General features: G+C 40.4%; 1 protein-coding gene and 1 long non-coding RNA gene across 2 annotated transcripts; both read left to right on the forward strand.

Annotated features, from left to right (window-relative positions):
- The first annotated feature begins 1,405 nt into the window (after nucleotides 1-1,405).
- On the forward strand, nucleotides 1,406-17,568 carry si:dkey-204f11.64 (uncharacterized protein LOC100537752 homolog). The gene is made up of 3 exons (XM_034113680.1): nucleotides 1,406-1,498; nucleotides 16,888-17,016; nucleotides 17,176-17,568. The coding sequence occupies exons 1-2, from the start codon at nucleotides 1,406-1,408 to the stop codon at nucleotides 17,011-17,013; spliced, it is 219 nt and encodes a 72-aa protein (XP_033969571.1). The 3' UTR covers nucleotides 17,014-17,016; nucleotides 17,176-17,568.
- LOC117469278 lies at nucleotides 7,355-8,279 on the forward strand. Its single transcript, XR_004554575.1, has 3 exons — nucleotides 7,355-7,385; nucleotides 7,881-7,917; nucleotides 8,171-8,279. It is a non-coding gene; the product is annotated as an uncharacterized LOC117469278 (long non-coding RNA).

Genomic DNA, 17,568 nt, shown 5'->3' on the forward strand with positions numbered 1-17,568 from the left:
AAAGTGTTCATCAAAGCTGGTAAAGGTGCAGCTAGTTTGAATGACTTTGTATACTGCAGGGTAGCTTGTGAATTTACTCCAGGTGGAACTAAAGTCTGATTTAAGAGTTTATTATATTTCACATCATTCATCCCATCTGTAAAGTAACTAAAGGTAGGCCTATAAATAAATGCAGTGGAGTACAAAGTACACTATACCGATGAATTGTATTGGAGTAGAATTACAAAATAGCAAAAACATTTAAATACAGTAAAGAACAACGTCGTCAAAATTGCACATAAGTACATTACTTGAGTAAATGTCTAAGTTACATTACACACCACTGGATAGAAACTATGAATATAAATAACTCATGTACTACATTTCTTTATCTCCAAAGACCTCTGCCACAGCTTTGATTCTCATTTCCTTATTAAATACACTGGTGGATTGTTCCAGAGATATTCTATAGGGTTTTACTTATAGAGCATCTTTGTAATACCTGCCATTTTTCTGTTTGTTGGATTTTAGGTGCCTGGTCGGAAAGGTATTTCATGAGCTTTGTCCACCTCACTTTAAGACACAAAAAGACGGCTTGTAATAGGCTTTACTTCCTACATACTTCTACTACACTATACTTACTACTCACCTACTACTACTACTACTATAGGCAACTACCACTACTACTACTACTACTACTACTCAACTACTATTACTACTACTACCACTGCTAGGCGACTACCAGTGCTACTACTTAACTACCACTAATACGACTACTCTACTACCAACCACTACTACTTACTATTACTTACTGGCTACTACGACTAGGACTATCACAAACACTACTTCTACTACTATTTATCACCTCGTGTTATTCTCCTGTTTTTATTGTTTAATGTGTGCTTCTCGTATCAAATTCAGATTTTAAATAGAAAACAAACAATGGGTTTAAAAACATGATATATATCATTTAAAATATGCCCAGCTGTGTCTTTAGCTACCCAGCAGAATACAAAATAGTTGAAGTTAGCTCACCTCGTCCAAAAATATATATATTTAAACATCTGTAAGTGTATTTCAATAATACATGTATGTGTATTATTTATCTGCATTAATAGTTTATGGCTCCTATTGACATTTTCAATTCAAAGCTGAATTCACCCTTACTACTTAAAGAATGTGATCTATACTGTGTGTGTGTGTGTGTGTGTGGTGTGTGTGTGTGTGTGTGTGTGTGTGGGTGTGTGTGTGTGTGTGTGTGCGTGTGTGTGTGTGTGGGTGGTGTGTGTGTGTGTGGTGTGTGTGTGTGTGTGTGTGTGTGCTTGTGTGTGTGGTTGGGGCGTGTTACCCTCTCTGAATAGGTCTTTTATTTTGAAGTTTCTCTGAGTTGTTCTTCAGTGCTCAGCCTTGTTCTTAGTCCTCAGTCATGTCGAACATCAGCGCCCCTAACAGCAGCCTGGTCCTCGCCCTGAAGGCTGTGAAGCAGCTTCGTCTGGAGGCCAGCGTGCGTCGGATAAAGGTTTGTACACACAGCTCAACACTTCCATAAATTGAAATCAGACTTTTCCTGTAACTTAGGTACGGTGGTGGTATAGTATGTGATGAGGTCAAACAGCTGGAAAGAAAACATCTCAAAAAGTCATGTTTTTTGTACATATAGTTTTGAATGAAACTCATGACCCTCATCCTCACACTTTACTTGTAGGTCCATTATATGTGTCATAGTGCAGTGAGGGTGCAGCACAGTGACAGCTTTGTTCATTGTGCTGCTGTGTGACTGCTGTGATTGTTGGGGGGGCTTCTTATTTTAGCAACAGAAGTCAGACTACTCTCCGAGTGTGACTGTGTTACAGTAGGCGGCCAGGGAAGTACCCGCATAAATAAAAAACTGAATTGGAAAAATGTTAAGTACATTTGGAGGTGATTGAGGATGTTAAAGATCCTACAAATACCTGGGTGTTCGTCTGAACATATACTGGACTAGTCGGATCACTCTGCTGCTCTGTACAAGAAGGAACAGAGCAGAATCCATCTGCTGAGGAGACTGAGGTCTTTTGGGGTGCAGGGGGCCCTCCTGCAGACCTTCTATGACTCTGTTGTGGCATCAGCCATCTTGTATGGTGTGGCCTGCTGGGGCAGCAGCATCTCGGCTGCTGACAGGAAGAGACTGAACAGACTGGTAAAGAAGGCCAGCTCTACTTTTATCTTTAATATGTTTATACATGCTTCTTAATAAATATTAAACTATCTTTGGCTCTATACTTGCTGTAACAAATGTACATTTCCCCTCTGTGGGACGAAAAAAGGTATTCTGATTCTGATTCTGAATCCATCTCTGACATTCAGAAATGGCAGTTTTGAGTCACCTAAAACCTAAAAATGGACCCAAAATTCACCAAAATCAATCCTCCGGGAGTACAAATATGGCTGTTTTCTGGTTGAAACTGCAATTTCTTTACCCTGAAAATTCCAGAAATGTATTTACATCCTCAATAACCCCCCCAAAACCGCTCTTCAAACATGTACAAATCGACCAAGCCATTTAAAAAAATATTGTTGCATATGCTAATTGATGCAACTTGTGCTATTTGTGCAAATTGTCCAACGCTTATACAAGTTAGCATCCGGCAGTTTCTATCTATGTGCTGTGACCTATACCCAGGGATGGGCAAATGGTTGGCCCCCACCTCCTCTTTTGCGGCCTCAGATTACTTTAGAAACAAGGTAATTAATAAAAACATATATTTTTAATTGTTTACTTGTAGTACTGATACCGTCCACTAGACTCATAGTTACGTCGCGATCTGCGTACATGATTTCGTTCTGGCAGCAAATAGCGCAAAATAATCTGTGACGCGTTTGTGTGATTGTGTTTGTTTCCCGGGGGAAACACTCACAAGAAACACCGGCTGTTGTTATGCCTGCTGTGACGTTAAGTTAACCGCTTGTAATTATGCCTTTACAAGCGTCAAGTTGTATTTATCATCTGAATTTGGCGAAAACAAGTTTAATATTCTAAAAACAAGACTTTGTTTATTTGAAATCAGAATGAAAACAAACTGTCACGGACCCTGCCGTGTTATCTATGATTACTATACGCTTTTCATTCATAATTTCAGCGGGAGGGAGGGGGAGCTGCCCGCTGAGGAACAGCCAGAGTGCGGGTTGACAGGTGTCTGTGTTGACATTCCCCTTATTGTTGCGTCAGTTGTCTTAGGTTCACGTTAGACAACTAATGTCTGGGTAGTGTTCATGACTTCATGTTATGTCATCTTAATGGTTAATCTTAATGCACACACACTTCCGTGCTTTCAATAGTTAAAAATAGTTGTATTCCACTCATGGCGTAGGAAGCATCCTGAATGTGGGGGGGGGATTTTTTAACGGGGGGTGAAAAAATATATAGATTTCCTGTATTCTGGTGCATTTTAACAGGTGGTTTTGATACTTTTATGTGGCTATACTAGCATGAGGAAAATGATGGGTACATTGTTGTAATTTCATCCAGTAGTACAGAAAGGAAACATATTTGATTATTAATTCAGAGCTGTCTTTGAATTAATAAAAAGCAGTTTTAAATGCCCATTTTTTGTACATTTATATACAACAATAAATATTGTGAGTGCATTGAGAGATATTGTTGTGGAGAGTCATTTATATATAAATCGCAAAATACATTTGTGAATCCTTCTGTGAGCATTTATTAATATTGAACTGATCTGACTCCATACGGATGTTAAGTTCACCTAGGAATGGTATCATTGACTTAAATGTTCAAATAAATGTTGCTCTTCTGTCTATATTGGTCATATGATGCCCCTTGACTGAAATGTTTCCTGTTCAATATCCCCACTGATTTCCTTAAAATCCTGGGATGAGAGTCCACATCACAATTTACTCTCAACTGTCATTTCCCTTTCATCACTCACCTCAGCAATGGACCTCTCTCCACTGTCCCTGTATTCTGCCTCTGACTCACTCTCAAGCGCCTAGATGTCAAGAGAGGTGGTGGAAGTGATAATTATTTATTGAGCAGTATACTCTTTCACATTGAATCATAACAAGTCATACTGAATGTAAATACAACTGACTCTAAAGTAAGTCCCAGTCTGTGACATTGGACATTTTGAAGACTCAAAGTCCCAAGCAGTAGGTAGAATATTAGCTAGTCTATGTAATGTGCACAGAAAGTAAATAGTTAACTGAATACTGGGATGGAAATAGCCTATAAGCACTCAGTAAAACATAAACACACACAAAAAGCTTCTGAATGATAAGAAGTATAATTAAAACATAATGCACATTACCATTTTGAGAGAGAGTACCTAAGTTAAAGAACTCAGAAAATAATCTCTTATCGAACTGAGGCTCCAGTAAACCACACTGACTGTGTCTCTACATGGACATCAGTAAGCCGTTTATGGAGTATTATCCCGGTTATGATCATATTGGGGATATGGTGTTTACATGAGCACAGAGAGATCGGGTTATTCATGTTCCCTGTTTACATGATAAATACTAGTAACCTGGCATTTCGATGCCTTTTCTCATCTAAACTATTCAGTATTTGTATCTCTCTATCATGACATAAAGACGAAACTCCTCTCCAGAAGTGAGACGCCGCCATCACTGTTAACTGATTAACTGCTACCAGCTGATGACTTACTTTCCTCTTCTTTGAAAAAAATGTTCTTATGTCCATGTTGTCTGGGGGAGAAAACATATCAAACTAAGAGATCGTCAGCTTTGATTTTCGCTGTATTAACCATTTCCTGAACATTTGGTGTGTGTGCCTTACCTCCGCTACCGGCATCGCTTCATACAACAGATCTGAGCTGTACAACTATGACAACACTCCTTGAACATGCGCACGCTATGTGAGAATCTGCCTTGGTACAAAGTAGCAGTGAAAACATGGTACGGAGTTTCATTGATTTGGGCATTCTCCATAGACTGTATATATAAATGGACGTAGGGTCCGTGACGTCACCCATAGGATTCTGCAGAGTTGCCGAGAAGCCCTTAGTAGGCGGAGTCGGCCACTAACGGCTCGACAGTGGCGTCAGAGTCTAACTCCCGCCTGCTACATCCTGATCCAAATAAGGGCAAAGAGGCGGAGCCGTGGCGGAGACGAGGCGGGACAGGGCGGGACCTTCTGCCAACGGCCGTCAAGTTCCAGACCTAGCTCAGGCTAAGAAGCTAAGCTAACATGCTCACAGTATTAAAGCTCCTATGTCATGCTTTTCCGGTTATTACCCGTCCCCTTGTGTGTTATGAAGGTTTTTATGCATGTAAACGGTGTGCAGAGTCAAAACCCTCAAAGTACACCCTGTAGCGAGTAAAACTCTAACACAGAAAATACCTCCCCAAAACGCCTCGTTGGAGATACGTCACTGCCCATTTGATTCTTCCGGGTACCGCCTGATGTCATGCGGTACCCGGAACGAAATGGACCAATCCCGAAGAGCTATGGCCACACCAGCAGCGGCGTGTTCCTCCTCCAGAGGTTCGATGAACCGGCATTTCACAGACGAAAGCTTCCAAAAACATTGCCCAGTTTGAGGCCGGATATGCACAGCTTGTTTGGACCGTTTGGAGCAGGGGAAGATCTGGGTATACAACCTGTAAGTTTGCATTGTTATTTGTGTATTTATCAAACAAGACTGTTTAAATGTGTAAACTGTGTTGGACTGCTAAGCCATTGACACAGTGCTAACTGTGCTAACTAAGTTGCTAGAGTTTCCATATATCAACTCTAATATCAGCAGATGGCCTTGCATACATGTATCTCATAGCAGGAGAATGTCTGCATTCACACACAAAATACCTATTGACAGTATACTGCGGGTGATTTGCCGGTCAGTCGCGAAACGTAATTACATTATAGCTGGCGTAGCGATCTAACACACGGAGCTTGAGCTAGTTTTGGTCAGAAAAACATTTTTGTGATGCTACGTTGCTAGCGTTTAAATATATCAACTACAATGTCAGCAGATGGCCTTACATGTTTGTCATGGCAGGAGAATGTCTGCAGTCACACACACGGAATACTCATACAGTATACTGTACTGTGATTTACCGGTACATTGTGACCGTACATATACTGCATGTAGCTAACGAGGCTAGCTGTATGCTAGCGCAAAACAATGTATTCATGCAAGTTACATTGTATGACCGAACGTAGCAGAATACCCGTATACGATTGCAATTATAAACACGTTATTGCTAGCCTAATATGAACCACTAGCTTTTGTTCATAGTAGTTTTATTACACTGCATTATAGTTGCCTTTCCTCCAAGCTAACGTTCATATCGTGTTAGCTACCAAGGTAAACAAAGCTAGGTTAGCATATTAGCAGGCAAGCTGTTCATTACACAACTACTACTAACGAATCTAAAACAACTAAGTTTCTCTAATATTTTGTGATTTGCATTTGATTTCGTCCAGCCAGATCCTGGCGGACAATCCATGACGGGGAAGGGATTCTACTACTACTGAGGCGTCGTGCTAAAAGGCACCGCACCGCACCGGCTGTGCGCAGGCAAGAGGAGGAGGAATGGATGATATACCGTGTATATATGTATATTTATGTTCATTTTGTACATTTCTAAAAATAAAGTTTAATGGAAATACTTAGTAGGCCTATCCTTTCTTCCCTGAATTCATATATAGCAAACCATGATTTGATTTCTCATCAAACAGTAGTAGTTTATAACGGGTAAAAATAACTTACTCTTTGTTATGAGCGGCTCGTAGGCCACAACGGAAAGACAAGGAGACATACACGAGTTTACAAAACCACGGCACATTTATTGTGGTAAATGCAAAGATAGGTGGTTGAGAGGATCGCAGAGTTAGTCTTCCTGCAGCCGCTTTGGAGAGAGACTGGGGCCGTAGTGTCCGGAGGTGTCCGTGATCGTGCTGATTAGCTTCTTCAGCTCCACCCCATCGTAAGACAAAGGCCCTGGGGCCGTCACACTCTTCTATAACAACAGTTAAAAATATATATGTATATAAAATATACCGCTGTACCGACGCCATGATAAGACTGATGTTACGCTGAGAGCAGCCGGGAAAAGCACTGACATGGGCGCAGCCTCTCTGGTGGTTGACTAATCAGAACGAGTGGCCGAGCTGACCAATCGGAGCACACTAGGCTCACAGGGAGGGGGGGGCAAGAGCTCCAACGAGTCGTTTAGTGGAGAAAGTGAATACTGCTGAATACACATGCTTGACAGAGATGCTGTATGCGAAACCAATGTGAGTTTGGAAAATTGCACAGTATAAATCTATTTTAGTATACCTCAACAATGTAATTATGATCAGTGGAAATGGCCATGACATGGGCCCTTTAAGCTAACAACCCAGCTTGCGGTCACTGCTCCTCGTTCCCGGCGTTCTGAAGGTAAGATCCCCTGTAACTTTACCAAATTTGTCCTTTTGATTTAAATGTTCTTGAACCTACACTATACAATTGTTTTTTAAGTGCTTCACCGTTTTTCAAATATAAATGTCATTTGTAACAACTTTGTAAACTAGCAGAGATATGGCCAGTGTTGCGTGAATTATCCTATGGAATTAGCCATAAACTGTGGCCTATACAGTATGTAAAGGAATTAGCGTATTGTGAATTAAACAAAGCTTTTCCCTATGATTTAACTGTTCTTGATATTACACTATACAAGTTTAAAAACGCTTCTCCATGATTCAAATATAAACAGTGTAATATGCATGGGCTAACAAATGCAAAATTTGCATATTTATACTTTTTGACCATCAATTGTATATACATTTAATCCAACGTTACTGTTTCAACAGCGCTGTGAGAGTATAAATTAAATATGACTGTAGAAAAAGAAAGGCACTTTTATATTGATTAAACCATTTTTATTTCTTTCAGCATTAAGAAAAAAAGATGGCAACCTCCTCCACAACCTGTAAGTTGATGGTCCTGGCTTACTTTACATGACTTCAGATGGTTGACATTACACACAAACATACTATATCTATATACATATATATATATATATATATATATATATATATATATATATATATACGTCAGGTGTGATTTGATATGTTATGTTGTATGTTATTGTCAAAGGAACAACATGAGCAACCCTTTATACTTAATTTGATATTCCTCATTATCTGAAGCATTTGTTACTCTCATTTATTTTCCTCCCATAGTGACTGTATGGATAATCGGAGACAGCTATGTCCGGCGTGGAGCCCAGAGAGCTACAGAGACCATCGGCAGCAACCTTGGCCTCGACCTTCGCGCCTGCTGGTTCGGTTGGGGTGGACTGCGCGGGAGAGGTCTCCTCCCCTTCTTTTCCAACTCCCTGCGAGGAAGAGCAGCCCCGGATGTCCTCCTCATCCACTGTGGCGGCAACGACTTGGGGGAGGTGCCCAGTGTTCACTTGGTGAATCAGATGAAGGAGGACCTGCACCAGCTTCACCATCGGCACCCTGGCATGAAGATCATGCTCTCCCAGATCAACCAGAGGTGCCGATGGAGGGCTGGTGCAAATCCTGTCAAAATTGACAAGGCCCGGAAGTTTGTTAACAGTGTTATGGCTACTTTTGTTCATAGCCTAAATGGTGCCATTGTTGACCACTCCAACATTAGACATGACAGTCCTGGGCTTTTTTTGCGAGATAGAGTTCATTTCACCCCTAGGGGAAATGATATTTTTTTAAAGTCACTAGCCAATTGCCTGAAAGACCATCTCCAAGACTGTGAACTGCTAAAATGTCAGTATCACTGTTTTTGGATTTGGCCTTTAGAGTATGTTTTCTAAGGCCCTTGCTAAGCCCAGACTGTCATGGCTAATGTTGAGTTAGATATTACATCTGTAGCCATAACACTGTTAACATGGCTGCTCTTCCTCTTCCCCACATCCCACCCCCCCCTCTTCCCCCCAATGGACTCTGTAGCTCTCCAGGCCCATGCTGGGCATGGCTGTCTGTCAAACTTTTTTTTTTAATTTGTTATTATGTTTTTTGTTATTTTATTTGTTAAGATAATTCTGTAAATATTTAAAATAAATCACATTCATATTTTCACTTCTTTTGTCTACTGCTTACTGAAAATGTTAGCTATCACATCCAAATCTGACTATCAAATGAAAGGATAAGCTAACCATACAATACAGAAAACATTACACATTAAGGCTCAAATCTTTTCCCAAGCCGTAGCAGTCTGAAAAGAGTCCCAAGTTTAAAAACACAAAATCTTGACAATGAATACTACCTTGTCATTTATCAGTGACAATGCAAACACCAAGAAGGTCTCCCCTAATCCCATGTATTTTGGCATCAAATATGTCATAAGCATACCATAGAATGTAATTATGAAATGCAATACCCACAATCCCTACAGGGTCGTAACATCACAGAAAATAATACCTTTTAGAGAGTTTCTAAATTGTTCAGTATGCAGATAATTATTTGTTTTACAATAGAAACATTTTTCTCAATAAATGTTCCCACATGTTGTGAGCATCAACTTTAAATCTTTTGTCAACAAATAAAAAACATCTTAATTTCCTTTACGACAACATTTTGTTTATAACACCACTACATTAACAATAAGCATAGGAAAATTATAAATGTATAATTTAAGATTGTGCTTTTACTCTATATTTAATCCGATCTATTTCACATTGAAAATGTACGACTTAAGTACACTAGAAAATAAATGAAAGATGTGCAACAACTGTATCAGTAATTAAAATGATATAACTTATGTACAGGGTTGGGAGGGCTACTTGCCAAAAACGCAACCAGTAACTTAATGTGAGTATCAAGATATAAAAGTACTGTAACCTGATAACTTTATTTTTCTTTTGGATTACCTCAATATCAAATGCAATGCAAATAAACACAGGAGAGAAGAAATATTAATATGATTTTTTTACTTAAATGTATAATATACATAAAGATGACTCAGGCAGTAGGTGTATAGATTCACAATTAAAGTATTAGCCTACAGAACAGAGAAGAGAGAACATCTGATCATTTTACAACAAACACTATATGCTCTTTTCAGGTTTTGAATAAGATTGTAATCCTGAGTTTCCCTATTATTAAAAAAAGTCAAACTAATCCGATTACATCTTTCCTATGTAACTAAGGATTACACTTTCCTTTTTTTCTATACGATCTTGATTCGTGTTGGATGTAATCCATTACTACCTAAGCCAATAAAAGTCATAATTTTTGGAAAATTGTCTCAAGTTATAAATTATGCCTTCAATCTCTTTCACGTGGGGAAGACATCACATTGGCCGAGGCGTTGCAACTTCCCTCAAGCGTCCTACATGAAAGAAAGATCACATGTTAAAAATGTGTGCACAGACTATTCAGTATGACCCGTCTTAGTTTAAAGCCCACTCACCACGACAAGGTGTAGGTCAGGGGGGGATGGGCACATAATGGGGGGGAACACATCTTGTGTGTGTGTGTGTGTGTGTGTGTGTGTGTGTGTGTGTGTGTGTGTGTGTGTGTGTGTGAGAGACAGACAGCTAAACTAAGATGGAGGAAATTGCAGAGGGACAGGGAGGGAGGTGTTACAAAGTTGACTAAATCATCCAAAATTCAATGAAAGTGGTGATCAGCAATTTTATATGTTCAAATGTCTACTGTGAAGGATATCATAAATCCTTAATGCAATCGAATGTAAAACAAAAAAGTTATGATTGATGAAAGTAGTCAATCGGTCAGATTTGACCCGAAGACAACAGGAGGGTTAATGCCATATTCACTTAATAACACATGAACAACTTTTACAAATATTTCTATATAGTCTGTGTTGGTAAATGTCATCTAGGTTGCACATTTCCTGCTGAAATACATGCATACCAAGTTACTGCGTGGCACTTTGGTTTTGATAAAACAGTGTAGTTCCACTATATAAACGTTACATTCATAATCAAACGAGACAATCTGCAAGATAATGAGCTATTTGTTGTTATTTTTAATGCTTGTCATTCACACGTTAATAAAATAAAATAAGTACCGATACATAGCAGAACAATTGTGGCGATGTTCAGCTTAATAAGCCTTGTTCAACATAATTTATTTAGCTAATACTACAGCGGGCTGCAGGCGAACCAAGTCTGCGTTTCGCTGCATTCCTTGATCTCCAGTTATAATGCCGGACTCCGCCGCCGGCCGAAGCTAACGGAGCAGCCGGGACGCGCTAGCGAGCTAGCCCCCTGCGGCTCCGTTAGCTTCGGCCGGCGTCGGAGTCGGAGTCCGATAATTGGGTCCCCTTTTAACATTTGCTCCCGTTTAGCATTATGGGCGTCACAGCCATATACTATAAAAGGCTGAATCATAAACTAAACTGTATATATATATACACATGTATAAAGGGTTACGTCCTTAGCTGGCTAATAAGCTACATAATAAGCTACATAACAAGCTAAGCTAACAAGCACACAAACACCTGCTAACGGGATTAACATGTATAATATTATCATTTTACTCACCGAAAAAAGCTGAGAGTAGACTTCTTGGAAGGTCTGTTAGTACATTCAAGCGCACAGCACGACATTTTAATTGTCTGGTATTTGTAACAATATTCCCTAAAAGGCACAATCACCACGAACACGGCTAAAGGGTCAAGTACAGCAACTACAACTAACTAACGTTGTAGCCTAGCAGAGTGGACAAGTTGCTGTTAGCTGACAGTGACGCACGTACCTGTCCATCAAAGTGACCACGCCCTAATTTATGCAAAAACTTTAAGACCTAATATAAATAAAAGGGTCACGTTAGAAAACAATTCACTCACAGATTCATAATCACGAAGGTGGAATCTAACTATATACATAATAAAATGTATTGGAGCCAGGGCTAGAAACGTTTTTTTTCTGCTGTGAAATTGGGCATTTTAACATTGGGGTCTATGGAAATTGCTCCTTTCTGCAGTCATCGCCTATCAGCCAATATATGAACTGCAGTTTGTGGCACTTCCGTATTGGCGTCCCGGCTCTTCCCCAGAGTTTGCCGCTTGGCATTCTCTCAATAAGCAAGTGGAATGGATTTCATTTGATAGTGAAGCACTGACACAGCGCTCTACAAAGTGCGGCGAGTGGATAGACCGATTCACGGACTTTCCGCATAGTAAAAGTGGGGGGGTCTAAACTAATCATTTGAAAAAGTGGGGGGGACTTGTCCCACCCTCATATAATGGCTGCGACGCCCATGATTCCACTGTTAAATAGTGGGCTCGGGTTTCGAACCCACCTACTAGCTACTGTAGTGGCCAAGGAGTCAACATTGGGGGGGACCAAAAATTCAATCAAAATTTGAATACTAATTTCCTGCTATTCTAAAGGAAAATATATAAAAATTCACTAACACATGGGATACTTTAAAACCTGTCAAACCCCATGTCAAAAAACAACAATATTCACAAAACTGTGTCTCAGGCATGGGCGTAGGAAGCATCCTCAATGTGGGTGGGACAATTTGAAGGGGGGTGTGGGCAGCTGGTAGTCCTAACCTCCTCTAGGGGGGTCCGGGGGCATGCTCCCCTGGGAAGATTTTTTTTTTAAATGTTGAAGTTAAATGCATCAATCTGGTGCACTTCGAGAGCAAAATTAGGGACTAAATCTATGGATACAACTCTCAACACCCGTATGAAACAGAACTGTAAACAGATTTACTTTTTCTTTATGCATATTTTACAAATCACTCCCCTAGCTACTATTCCTGAAAAGTTCGGTTTTAACATCAGAACTACAAGTTATTTACACAAAGAAGCTAAACCGGAGGGTTCATTAACATTACCATTACGAAATAAAATAATATAGATTACTTTAGGGCTAACTAGAAAAAGATACCAGAACTGACAAATTAAAACATGACTTGGAGCATCAATGCTAACTGAAGCTGGACTCGGACGTGCGACAGCGAAATACACCCCCCGGGTTACAAAATAAAGGTATGCATAAACAAACAAAGGCGGAACAATTTACATATGAAAAGAATATATCATTTTGGTGAAGTTCACAATAACAGAAAATAAAGATTTTCAAGTATACAAATAGCCAAAATAAAAAAGTAATGAATAGCCATTTTATTTTAATTTTTTTATATCAGTTAGGCTATATATTGGGGGGGACATTTTGAGCGTATCTGAATATTGGGGGGGATGTCCCCCCCCCAATGTATATGGTGAATTCGGCCCTGGTAGTGACAACTCCTGTAATTTATTGCATCTCTGCTTGAATGATTAGATAATTTCACCTAAATTAAATCAGATTAAATGATGTTGATGGTTAAATTAGCTTCACATGTAGGCCTACTGAGTTCTGAACTTGCCATTTAGATCTATAAAGGCCTTGGGGCTATGTTGTTTGATTTAATTAAATACAATATATGCACTCCACTATGCTGTTGTAGTATTTACTGTATCTGAAGCTCTTAATATGATTGCTCATATTTCAAGCCATCTTTTTCCCGGCCCCTTGCTTTGGGTCATTTTCATCAACCGGCCCCCATTCCAAACTAATTGAATAGCCCTGACTTAGACTAAAGTTAACTATCTAAATACTCAGAGAGTCCTTTAGCTCACCTGAGCCTCTCAGTCTGTCAGGAGAGGACTCTCCTCCGGCTTGTTGTGGAACAAACAGCTCCTTATGTCCGTTAGTGCAGCTAGCTAACCAGATGCTAACAACACGGTCCCTGCTGGCACCGGTGCTTGCCTCTGTTGCATTCACTGAACACGGGAAATTACAATCCTGCCGTCCTAGTGTCATGATGAGGTTCAGGTAAAGCACGGTTAATGTATTATATTATTGAGGGAGAATTGTCCGGGGCTACAGAAAAAACATTCGGGGCTGCCCAGGCCAGGCGACGCCACTGGCGTCACCGCTGCTAAGCTAAAGGCGGCTAATGTTCGATATAATGGCGTTCAGTAGTCTCATTTAGTCACTTGTTAGCAACCACTGTTTTGTGACATATAGTAGAAGCTTCAGACATTCACCAGTGGGTGAACTGACGTATTTTATGTCGTAGAACAGCGGTTTTCAAAGTGTGAGGCGCGCCTCCCCGGGGGGGCGCCAGAGAGCTTCAGGGGAGGCGCAGTGTGAGAAAAAAATAACGAGAATTTCAGCTAGTTAAAGGTGGGGTAGGTAATTTTGGAGAAACCAGCTCGAGATCGCTAGAATTTGAAAATACACAGCCGGAAAAATCTGCCACTTCCTTATAGAGCCCCTCCTCCAACACACACGAACGCGCACATGACCAATGAGGGCACGAGATAAGTTTGTGCACAGATGGAAGGCCGGCCGGCTAAAATGATTGGTCTTGCTTTTTACAGTACTACGACTTCCACAGATGACATTTTTGTATGGATTTTTTGTCAAAGCACTTAAAATATTCATTGCTATCGGGATGTTAAGAGCATTCCATGGAATATAACAAAAAGTGTATCTCGAGCCGGTTTCTCAAACTTACCTACCCCACCTTTAACTTCAGCTAACTTTATGCGAGCGGCAACATGGATCGATTTTTAGTGAAGTTACCTAAAGTGAGAGAGGAGACAGCGTCACTTGCACACTTTTGGCTGTCTGTGGAGACCGAGTTCCCCCACCTCGCCAAAAAGGCTGTAAAAGTGCTCATTCCCTTCACCTCCGCCTACCTGTGTGAGTGCGGGTTTTCCGCATTGACTTTGATCAAAAGCAAGTAGGCCTACCGGTCAAGCAGGAGCGGATCTACCGGGGTGGCAACTGCCACCCTAAAAATAGCCTTGCCACCCCAGCTGCCACCCCAGTTGGCAGCTTTGTTTTGAAATAAAAGTTGTGGCTCATCGGACAATAATGAGAGAAAATCCCTAATGTCCGAGTGCAAGTGAATGCAGCACAAGACGCAAGTCTTGTAACCCCTCCCCCGGCCCTGGCGCGAGCGTGGAAATGTGATTGGCGGCGATTTCATTTCATAGAGCCTAATTAAGCACCGGTTCTTCCTGTTTCCAACTCAGCAGAGCTGGCTCTTGGCCCCGAAAACCGGTTCTTATCTGGCCCCACAAGTAAATAGATAGATGAGATGGCTAGTGTGAAAAGGGGGTTGAGTTGTAATTGGGATCGTAGGACATTTTACCAGAGGAACAAGGATTTTGGAGGATTGCTCTGTTGTCTCAGATCCATGTGGCCGAAATACATTTCCCTAAATATGGCATCAGAGAAAGAACTACCACAAAGAAAAGTACATCTCTCGTTAAATGCCTGTGAAATATTTCAACGTCTGCAGTTTGTTAACAATATGTGTGTGACATGAATTTGTATAGACATGCACAGGTGAATTTCTATGTACTGTATGTGTGTACGTTTGTGTTCTTTTCACACATTTTATGTTTATTTTAATTCCAGAGTACAAGGCAATAATTGATGGACAACAATCAGCCACATTTGATAATATTATACTTTAGCAAACTCTAAGAAAGTGATTCACAATTGTCCATGGTGAAACACGGTTTTTCTTATGTGCCTTTCCCGTGGTGTTTTACCTTCCCATTCAAACAGTAACAGTTGGACAGTGTCAATTTGTTACTATGGAAACAGAATGATGAGATGACCTGTTTCCAACTGTTTGGTTGTCCAGTACTTTAGCTGTGTTAATTAATGACAAAGACGTTGTGTAGGCCTGGTCAAAGATAGGAGTTTCCGTCTCTCTTTCCTCACAACTTCTACAACTATAACTCAGAGTCTCAGACAACCCTGGGCTGCACCAACAGGGCGTAAACAAAGTGGTTGAGTGGACTGAGACTAACACAAAGAAAACAGAGGACATTTTTTGGCTCACCATCTGACTCTTATATCCCCCATTGTCTTCCATATACAGATCAAGCAGGTACTTACATATACATACTTGTTTTAAAGATATTCTCTCCTGGAAAGCCCACAACGAATGTATCTGTAAAAGAGCTCCTCGCTCTGCCTTAGGTGTTTTGGTGCGTGGAGACAAATTCTTCTTCTGTTTTTTACATCTTTGATTTGTTCTACAGTATTTCAATACTACATGGTACAAGTGTTTGTCCACTCCTTTAGAGTCAAAACCTTAACAAAAGCAGCTCTACCATTAAAAATCTGCTCAAAGATTGTTGGTCAACGTTTGAGAAACTCTAAGATCAGCCTACCATAATAACATATTAACATTGTCTCCGACCCCAACCATGTCCTGAACAGAGAATATGAATTGTTGAGTATCAAATCATAGATAAAGGGTTTTTATAGGTTTAGGCATGAGCGCTCTTCATTGCACCAGAGTATCACTAAATTAAATACAGAGTTAATCCCAGCTCAAATATACATTAAAGAGGCCGTTTTTGCTTTTAGGGGAATTCCCTTGTTACATAGGTATGTAAACGCCTCCATTGGACTCCTTTGGTTACTTCCAGAACATAGTGACATCACTAAGTAACACTTGCGCTTCTATTGGCTAGTGCTTCAACAAATCGTACGTGATAGGCTAAGGGGCAGGACACCTCTAAGCAGTTGATCAATCCCAACAGAGCCGGCCAGCTAACCAATCAGAGCAGACTGGGCTCTGGTTTCAGACAGAGGGTGAAAAGAGGTGCTGCAGCACAGGCAGTATGAGAAACATAAAGAGCTTTTTGAACATTAAAGCATGGAGACATGTCCCAGTAGAGACACTACATACTGATATGAACCTGAAAATGAGCACAATTTAAATGGTTTCAAATGGAGCTGCTGCAAGAACATTTTCCGACTTCATCCGACCAGAAAGTAGTTTCATGATGTATCAAAACTAAATATAAAAATATTGATTATACCCAGGTGTAGTCTGTTTTTTGGATTAAGTAACAGTGCTAATTTAAAACATATTAATCATATGACTGAACAGTAAATGTTGTGATGCGGGGTCTTCAGGTTTCTCAGGCGGCTGCAGAACTGAAGACCTTCTGCCTGCAGAATGCCCACAAAGACCCCCTCCTCACCGGGGTGCCCTCCAGTGATAACCCCTTCAGGCCCCCCAAGTCATGCATCCTCCTCTGACACGTGAGTGGAGCTCTTTTTCATCTCTTAAGATCATCCAGAAAAAACATTTTATTTTCCTTTTTATTGTAACTCGTAACATTTCTGAACAATGACCCTGCTGTGTTTTGGAGCACAAGACTCCTCCCCTACAGTTAAAAGTGTTTCTTCTCTTTTTTAAAGCTGTGAAAAACAAACGCCTGATCTCTGTGGATTTCTGTCATGTGCCCCGATGCCTCTGGAGAAAAGGAAGCCAAGAACAAACACACACACCAAACACAAAAGTGGGTAGTTTATATCAGACTGCATTGAATTTTCCGATTTAAAGTTCGAAAAATTCATAATGCAAAAGGTTTTTATTTACCAACAGCTCTTTTAAATAAATGTTGATTCCTGTAATATATTTTGGAGACACAGGAGCCTCTAAATGCCATTTTGTGCACGCTAGGCAAAAACGATCTATAAAGCAGAATAAACTCTTGAAAAAAAGAGGAAGGAAAGCTGACAAACTGTTATACATGGATGGGAAGTTGTATTATTCACCATTAAAAGCCACATGTTTGTTTTTGTCCTCTG

The sequence above is a fragment of the Trematomus bernacchii genome, unplaced genomic scaffold, assembly GCF_902827165.1.
Source record: "Trematomus bernacchii unplaced genomic scaffold, fTreBer1.1, whole genome shotgun sequence".
In the NCBI taxonomy this organism is placed as follows: Eukaryota; Metazoa; Chordata; class Actinopteri; order Perciformes; family Nototheniidae; genus Trematomus; species Trematomus bernacchii.

Bases quoted from the DNA above. Each gene is read 5' to 3' on its own strand.
- si:dkey-204f11.64 (XM_034113680.1), top strand. From the start codon at position 1,406: ATGTCGAACATCAGCGCCCCTAACAGCAGCCTGGTCCTCGCCCTGAAG. The intron at 1,499-16,887 runs GTTTGTACACAC...CGGGGTCTTCAG, and splicing joins CCAGCGTGCGTCGGATAAAG to GTTTCTCAGGCGGCTGCAGA.